The sequence below is a fragment of the Vespa crabro genome, chromosome 6, assembly GCF_910589235.1.
Source record: "Vespa crabro chromosome 6, iyVesCrab1.2, whole genome shotgun sequence".
NCBI classification, from domain to species: domain Eukaryota; kingdom Metazoa; phylum Arthropoda; class Insecta; order Hymenoptera; family Vespidae; genus Vespa; species Vespa crabro.
Genome location: NC_060960.1, coordinates 3,683,856 through 3,693,738, shown reverse-complemented (window position 1 = coordinate 3,693,738; position 9,883 = coordinate 3,683,856). Strand labels below are relative to the sequence as shown.

General features: G+C 27.4%; 1 protein-coding gene across 2 annotated transcripts in view; it reads right to left on the bottom strand.

The window, feature by feature from the left end:
- Positions 1–315: 315 nt before the first annotated feature.
- LOC124424845 (neutral ceramidase) overlaps positions 316–9,883 on the bottom strand; it is a 35,027-nt gene continuing 25,459 nt past the window's right edge. For both annotated transcript variants that reach the window (XM_046964381.1, XM_046964382.1), the window contains exons 8-15: positions 4,297–4,419; positions 3,129–3,323; positions 2,398–2,631; positions 1,939–2,034; positions 1,619–1,789; positions 759–874; positions 511–679; positions 316–419 (exon numbers count right to left, since the gene is read on the bottom strand). In XM_046964381.1, the coding sequence (XP_046820337.1) occupies positions 375–419; positions 511–679; positions 759–874; positions 1,619–1,789; positions 1,939–2,034; positions 2,398–2,631; positions 3,129–3,323; positions 4,297–4,419 (1,149 nt within the window). In that variant the 3' untranslated portion in view covers positions 316–374. The remainder of the gene's footprint in view (positions 420–510; positions 680–758; positions 875–1,618; positions 1,790–1,938; positions 2,035–2,397; positions 2,632–3,128; positions 3,324–4,296; positions 4,420–9,883) is intronic.

Sequence of the window (9,883 nt, the reverse complement as noted above, 5' to 3'; positions counted from 1 at the left end):
TATCTGAAAGATAAGAAAACTTATAGATATTAAAATGAATTACGAGAACGTTTTCCCTTTAATCGCATATAATCCACTTCTATTCTCTTTTTCGTAATCATTCTGTTTCTCTTCTTTTACTGCTGCCACTGCTTACTCTGGAAATGTTATACTTCAAAGAATTTATATAGAAATGAAATTATTATTTCTTTTTTTTTTTCTTTTATCATTTATAACAAAAGAAAAAGAGAATTTATTTCATGTTTCGAACATTCATAAAGTTTCAAATTCAATATAAGTAAATATTTTTCATATGTACATAAGTAAATATGATAATTATTAAGCGTATTCATTTCATTGAATGATTAAAAAATGCTACATGGCAAAATATATAACTAAGCATGTCTTCGTCGACGGATATTAGGTTCAGGCTGAATCACCTAAAAATAAAAAGATTAATGAATGAAAATATGAACAAACGATAAAATTCTTAAATCCAATCAAATTATTGTTATAAATTGGATAACTTACTTTGAAGGTATTAGAAACTCCTTCATAAGGGTAGACACCTCCGAAAATGTAACGATAATATCCTAAATGTTTGATACGATATTTACCCTGTTTTACATCTTCTGGAATTTCCCATGTAATGTAAACTTGACTCGAGCCAAGAACTACAGACGTTCTAACCCACTCGAATCTACAATAAAAATATTATCAAATCGATATTTACATACTTCAGTTCAATCGACTATTTCAATATCATTATAAACACGTACTTCGTTTCCCAGTCGGCATCAGTAGCAATAGTAATCCATGTATTGTTTTTCAATAATCGCTCAACTATCAAATACGAGTTATCCGTCATCAAGTTGTTTCGTGGATGTCCAGAGATCTACAAAATGAAAAGTAAATTAAACGTTAAAATACAGACAATACGATGTTCATTCTAAACATTATTTCATCGATTTTATCTTCTCATTAATAACATGCCTATTCAATATTTAATATAATTCAATTTTGGTGTATTCGACCGTACCACTAATTCATTTTCATAATAATTGCATATATGCTAAAGGATATTAATGTCGAACTATAAATGCAATATGGGTGTTTCGTAATCAATGAACCATATAAAATATCAATGACGTAATTAAAGCGATGTGACGAACGAGTTCTCTATTAATTGTGATAATAAAATTACTAATATTGTTTTTATCGCAAAAGAATATGAATATACAATATATACATACGTCAGGCACATATGTATCAATTATATGAAGTGCATTTATCTCGATACGGTTTGAAAAGCGTACTATACGAATATGGTTATTGTCAGAAGAAATTTGTTCGCATTTGCATATGTATTCATTTAGATTAATTCGACATGTCGATTATATTATATTTTGCGCAAAAGCTTTATACAATTAAAAAATTTCTTTTTTTCTAAAATTGGATCAAGGTCATGTTATAATGATTCGACCAAATTTTTTTTTCCGTCTGCTCGTCAAAAAAAGAAAAGAAAGAAAATATTTTTTTTATTTCTGTCTACTGAAAAAAAAAGTAATAACATTTTTTTTTGCAAAAGTCAATCGAATAAAAAAAGTGAACATGTAAATATTTCTAACGCGATACTTACGAAAGATACCCTAACAATATCCCCAGGATAAACGATAGATTTTGGTTGTTCAACACAATCGCCGAAACGTTGTCTCCACTTTGCCGTGTCGAACAGCACTGGCGTAAGAAAGGTAATCATTTTCTTCGAACTTAAATCCAGTGGATTTGGACCGGGCTTAACTTCTTTCTTCTGCAACGTAAATAAATTACGTTGATTTCAATTTTGGCTAAAATATTATAGCTATGTCGTTAAAATCAAAAATAAAAATTTACAATAATTTATAATAATCTATAAATCAAAAGTAATGAATTATGATAAATCGTTTATTAACTACTCACATGAATGGCTGCCATTACGAGTTCTTGATATAACTTTAGATAGATAGTAAGCGTATGCGGACCGTATATAGTGGATGCTCCTTCGTACCTTTGAATCTAAAAATCGTTAAAACAACTTGAGACACGAAGAATGATAAATGTAGTGGAAAATACGATAGATGGAAAACACTCTCGGTTTACTATCATAACTCATATCCTATAAATATACATTGATGAAAAATAAATGGAAACTCGGGTGAAAAGTGAAGAAAATATAAATTCTTCATGTTACGACCTTAATTATACATTTGACTTCTACTTATACTACGGAGCTTTTAAAACAAATATTTAACAGTCATTAAAAATTCACGTTCGTTGAAAAAAAAAATGTAGATCCTACGTGATTTAATGAACAGGAGTTAATGACCGACATTCGTAAAAAGTAGTAGAATAATATTAGGTTTGATAAAACGTCCTCACTTGATATTCCTCTGGCGTGGTAATGTAATCACTGTACGTGTTACAAAGACCTGCGATTATTATAGAATAATCCTCATCGTATGTAATGCTATTCGTAGCAGTTTTAATAGTCTCTCTTAGTCTTCTCCCGGACATCGTTGTGAATTCACCTGGTACTCCGGCTATAATAACATTTCCAATAAGAGCGACTTGCGTCGAAACGATTCTCGGTTGCCACTCGTACGGGAACTTCATCTAGAAAGGAAATTAATGTGTTATAGAAGAAAGAGAAAGAGAGAGAGAGAGAGAGAAAATGAATCGACGAACTTGTGAATATAGTTGTTTGTTTGAAATGATGAAAGGAATAATTATAACTGGATAAAACTTTGATTTATAAATTTTTTTTATATATTATATTTTGAATTAATTTATATGAAAAAAAAAATTTATTTATGTCCATTAAATAAATGACCATTCCTAATTTATTTATATAATATACGGCCATTAAATTTTTAAAGGAAACACTTAAATTTCTATTATACCACTTTTGTACTAAACAATTTAAAATTTATAATGTAATAAAAAACGATAATTAAATTAAATTAAATTATCTCATTTCTCGACTACTTACATAAAATATGTTTACTCTTTAAATGTTCCGCTTTCTCGTTTAAGATATAATTTAATTTGATTTCACTTTCACCTTTCTGAAATAAGTCAAGAATTCATTATCATTTGGTTTTTATACTTACTCGACCTGTGGCAAGTAAGATCGGCTTGGCGCCGTGACAAAGAATATCTTCTTCCGTAGGAGTAGCCAAGAAATTTCGCACTGTATTCCAAAAAGGATTGGTAGTTGTTGTACCTTGCTCGAAAGAGAACGATCCTGGTCCATCTATAGAGCCGGCAGCAAAACTATAGCCCATTGCTGGTAAGCAACCATGTACCTAAAATAAAAATAGAAATATTGAAAAAAAAAACAATAAAGAAAAAGATAGGAACGTTTTTATTTGAGAACCTTAGTCTAATTTTTTTCTTTCTTTTCTTTTTTTTCTTTTTTTCTTACGTTATCCTTCGTTTTGCTCTGAATACAATAAAGATAAAGATACCAATTCGAAGATAGTTCAAACGTTAGAAATACTCATCGGCATAACAATTATTTCATAAAAACCAATATTACTCGAGCTGGGTACGGTCTAATGATTTTATGTAATCCGAGAGCATCGACATGATAAACACTATAATTTTATAAATGGGAAGTTACAACAGATTAAGAAATATTTACGTTTTATCAATATCACTATTATATGTAATGTATATATTCATATGTGTATATATATGTATATATGTGTATATATATGTGTGTGTGTGTGTATTTTATGTTCCGATCAATGGATTGAAAGGAATGGTTCTGAAAAAAAAAATTTCGATATTGCCTATAGCGAGATCTCACGAGTGAATATACACGTGATTAATAAACGAATGTAAACTGATACACGTTGTTAAAATGATTGAAAAATACAATAACAAAGAAATCGAATGTTGGGTATATGTAGATAGACAGCTCTGTATAAAGCTATTATGATAAAAATTGAAAAAACATGTTAAAATGCAAACGTTTTTATTTAATTGAAAAAAAAGTTTTAAAAACAATTCCAAGTTTTTATTGAAATTGAAAAATTTAAATAAATATTTCGCTTTTTATTAATGTAAAATAATTGATATAAATAAATGTTTATCTTTTTCTTCTTATACCGGAGAAATTAAATAGCATTTAATTTAACGTAAATTAATTTAAATGGCATTGCATTTCTAATATTAATAATAACAAATATTATTATAATAACATTAGTAATAATATTATTATTATGTTATTTTTTTATAAATTTTTAATTTTTCTACAAAAAATTATTTTTTTACCTCCTGTACGTCTCCTGTAGTTGTATTAAAATATGTTGCGGATTCCTTAGGCATATCAACAAATTGATGTACAACACGTATCGAACCGATCACTTCCTTCTTAACATCATTCTTCCAAAGTTCCTGCAATGAAAAGACGAACGATCATTATTATTAGAATTAGATATTATTATTTCGCCGAAGAATCGAACATATTACATATTCTTGCTATAATCGACCATACCAGCGACACAATAATTTTAACGTTAGTTGAATTTAAACGTTTCAAGAATAAAGTGTTTTAATGAGCAGCTGACATAATTCCCGCGTAACACTTAGTAGATAAATGAGCTTTGAGTACTCTGATCTTTAAACAGTTCGAGGCAAACCAGAACAAATGAGGTTACATTTACTTGTTCGGCGAGTTTCACGAGTTTCGATTTTCGCAAATGTTACGTTTCAGACACATTTTAAGTATTATTATTATTATTATTATTATTATTATTATTATTATTATTATTATTATTATTATATTATTCAAAGTATAATCATTATCATCCTTATTATAATCATTTATTTCCCATCGCCTTATTATTATTTTATATCAACACTAATATTATATCAATTATTATTATATTATATAAATTTTTATTACGTTAACTATGATTATATTATACATAAATATTATTACATTAATTATATATATATATATATATATATATATATATATATATATATATATAATTATATGTATTATTATATTATTTTCATTATCAAGAAAGTTTAAAAATTCAAAAGTATAATAATAGTATTATCATTGAGTAAATCACAAAAATGTTTAATAAATCATCATGTTTCGTATTTCATCCCTAGACGATAAACTTTCTCGAACGGATGTTAAAAGAGCTGAAATCGACGAATCGGAAGCTCGGACGCAATTGCTTCGTAATTAACATACATTCACGTGCTTCTCAGCCGTGACGAAGTTCGCTCATAACGCAAAACGTATACCGCTCGAAGAGTTTTGAAGAGAAATGAGGATTAGCATGATAAAGGATTCGAAACTCGACACGACTTTACCCTTCGCGAATCTATTACATATATGTATATACATATCTAACCCACCTCGATCGAACTTACACTGTCGCTTGTTAAGCAGAGAACGGAAAACATAAAACGTTTTTCCTTTAAGGGGATGTACTAAAAGAAAAAATAAATCGCAGGAACGTATTACTCAACGTTTTATAGCGAATTAAATATATTCGAATTATTTATAATAATTATTTATATTTACATACTATTTATATATACGCAGATATATATATATATATATATATATATATATAATTTTGACAAACAAATATATGTATATATATATACAAATTAATTGTAATTATGCGAATGAAATATTCGATCGCATCGAGAGACAATCAATGACAGATAATTTTTAAGAGTGTGTAAGTATAAAAAAAAAGAAATGAAGATAAATTCCACGTATTATTTTCAATAGATTACAAATATCACCATTCTAGAAATAATTTAAGAAAGATTAAATAAATAATAACGATTTAACTAACGATAAGTCATGAAAGTCAACTTTAATCCTTTATAACGCTATGTAATTTCGAACTCATACGTGTATATATTTATTTTAATTTTAATACCATTTTAAACTGAATACCTAATTAATTGTTACTTTAAAACAAATTTTAATTTATTTTAGATTATATAATTTCTTTTAGGCGCGAAGAAAAATTGATTTATAGATAATTAAAGATATGGTCCATTAAAATTAATGATTATGAAATTTTAACAAAAATTTTAATAATCCGATGATAAAAAAAAAAAATCATAGAAATCTAACGATATGTTTGATATAATCGCCGAGGGAGGAATAGATGAAGGAACATTTTATTATTTTCGTTTAACGTTCAAATAACGGAATCATCGACGTCAACTAGTCGAACAAGTCTTCCCAGCAACTGGAAGTTTTCGTGGTTTCGCAAGAAGTATCGATACTATTTCCGACGAAGTTCAGAACACCCGAGGGAAAGTGACCTGAGCAAAGATCGTGTTTGGAAGACATCCGACCACACTTTGAAAGAAACAAATAGAGACAGAGGGAAAAAGAGAGAAAAAGAGAGAGAGAGAGAGAGAGAGAGAGAGAGAGAGAGAACATTATATACACGATACACCACTTTCCCTTACACAACCACATAACGTGTTTTTTGTACAACACTTTAGAATATAGATCATTATAAACTTTTATGAAGAAGTTCTACCAGGGACTTGTAAGAAATGTCGCGTCCGAGTAAAAAAAAAAATGTGTAAAAAATTATACTTCACTGAAACTTTCTAGAAAATCTGAACAGTACGAAGTACTGTATAGAGAATGAATTAAGTAAAAAAAAAATACGAAAACGCTGAGTTTGAAAAACGAGAAAAGTTTGTTACTCATTAAAAAGAATTAAAGCATTCAAAATTTTGTCGAAATATAAGTAATGCAGAGTAAATTTTGAAATACAAAAACTCTTAGTAGATTAGAAATCTATGGAAAATAAAGGTATACTCCGGAAGAAATAATTTAAGATGTAAAAGTGAGATCGCTATGTTAACGAAGGAGATAATTAGCATAGTAATTCTTAACAAGCTATGAACGACGAAATCTTGGATATCTTAAATATTTTTTACATATTTCTGTTTTTTTTTCTTTTCTTTTTTGTATATTTGAACGTAAGATCAATCAATCATTCAAATTTATTCTGATGAATAAACATAAGGTTAAAATAATCAGTGCATAACACTAAACACTGTTGATAGTTTCTAATTACCTACGATGGAATCGTAATCGATGGCGATTATTTATTTATACTAATTACTATCATTAAATAATCAAATTTTATTTCTTTCGGTAGTAAAGTATAGGAATAGACGATGACACTTTAAAATTGAGAAAGGATTCGAGTTTCTACTATTCCTGCCGGAAATTTCATTTATAAAACATTTCCATATAAATGACATCCAATGATTCCTCAGTAAGAAATAAAATTCGACTTTGTGTAAAATCGAGTGTCATACCAACGAAATAGCTTTCATGCCCTCTTCATGAATTTTAATGTTCACGAAAGTATTATACCTTTAAAGAGAACATACAAAATTACGTAAAATATATTTTCGTCATTTCTATTGTATTTCTTTTGTAAGATTTTGAAATAAAATTCAAATAAAATTAAAGTAAACGACTTTGTCGAAGAAAAATATGTCATGTGACTGTATTCCCTTTTTCTCCAATTTTCCCCAAAGGATTTAATTATCAAAGTAAATTAAAATCATGCAATGTAATATTATTAATGAAAAAAAAAAAAAAAAAAAAAAAAAAAAAAAAAAAAAAAAAAAAAAAAAAAAAAAAAAAAAATATTTTCATTAATGGTTACATTGATATTTTTATGAAAATATTACATTAAGTGATTTTATGAAATTATAAAGATGAAGAGAAAAATTTTTATTTAATATGGCCGATATTTTAGCACATTATCTAATCATTGAACAATTAAAGGGAAATCAAATGTCATCAATAAAATGAATTATCGTATAATAAATACAATGAAAATAAAAAAAAAAATAACAACTCGATTAATTTTAATTACGATATATCAAAGAAAAAGATGTGAAAATTGTTGCTAAATTACAAATATTGTATAATAAACATATTCTTATCTTATAGATATTAAAAATTCATATTATTATAAATATTAAATCGTTCGTCATAATAAAAATTATAAAGCAAAATTACTTTACGTAATGAAGAATAAAACTTCAAAGGAAGATAAGAAATAATTGATAAGAATTCAAAGAATTCGATTGAATTCATAACTACTTGATAACTACACAAGTAAATAAGTTTCATGCTTGCAAATAAAAAGAAATAAAAAGGAGAAAAAGAAAGAAAATGTTTTATATATGCAATTCGAAAATAATTTATTGCATCGACGCGCAACTTTATCGTAATATTTTCACGTTTACCATTTACTTATCTTGACGATTTAGTTATCTCAAAGGATTTTGAAGTATATACAACTATAAATGTATAAACACAATAAAGGTGTTGCACGGGCGTTTTGTACGCTGCGTTTTCCATATCACGTTTTCTCCGCCAAAGTAGAAACTGTGCGTTTTAATACAACTGATTACACAAACATGAAACACATTCGCGAAACGGCGCGCGTATTGCACGCGGAAAACAAAATACACTGACAATGCGACACAATGTTTAACGTGTAAAACACCAGTAAAACGTGACGTGCAACATGCGGCATACAAAACATCGTAATCTAATAAGACATTGTCTATTATTCGATAATAAATAAAAACATAAATAAAAACAGTGTTCTATTGTATACGCATAATTTAACAGAGATTTATTTACAAACATTTACTTACGTAACATTTCTACGTGATTATTTACATTTGAGAATTTAATTATTTCAAATAATTTCAAAGTATATACAATTGTTTCAAAGTATATGAAACATTGTTTATTTTTCGATAAGATCCAAAAAAAAATACAAGAAGAATTTGTTTCGACAATCTTTTTCTTTTTTCTCTTTCCTTTGTTTTTTAATTGACATTATTATATTATATTATTTATCGTAAAATATAATAGGCGCACGCGTGCAATCACATACACGCATATACGAACAAACAAAAGAAATGATCGTACCGTTAATTAAAATTCGTGAATCATGTCGATGAGAGGTCATCAAATGGAATGTATGTTTGTGACACAAGGCACGTGCGTACCAGTACCCACCGTGATAATTCGATTACGAATCCCTTCCGATGTACATCTTAGAAGGTCTCCGTGTACGGCTTTAACGTCATTAACAAGCAAATTACTCTCGGGACTGGCTCTCCTAGCCTGAAGAATGCATCTTCAATGTTACCAATGCGTTACGCTCGAGAAACGGTGAAATCTCGGTCCACCCATGTTCTCTCGCTTTTATTCTTCCTTCCTTTTAATTATTCTTTTAGTATAACTTTGATTAACAGGAAGGAAGCGTATACGTAGCGATCACCGTAACGAGCACTGATCTCTTTTCAGTCTATATATACGTATATATGTATGCATGTATATATTTATGCTATATGTATGTATAATATTTATGTACATTTTCATTCTAAATAAATATCTAATAAAAGATTTGGTCAATTTAATTAATTATGATAATAAAATGTGTAACAATTTAAATAATGTAATTCTTTTTTGTTGTTTTGTTTTTCTTTTCATTATTTTCTTTTTTTTTCATTACTTTTACACATAGCGAAATATTTAATTGATATAATATATTAATTAATATAATATAATATAATATAATATAGTATTTATTCTTTTTACAAGATTATAAAAAATAAATCATGCATTAAAAGATTAAAATGAAACTCATCGTACTATATATTTTAATCGAAAGAAATCTTTTGTTCTTTTCGTCTCTTTAAAATGTCATGCTTAAGAATAAATAACGCGAAAAGAAAATTGTTTAATCGTCATTTTTATGAACGATAACTTGATCTCAATTAATGCAAATTTTAATTAAAAACATCGTTCGTA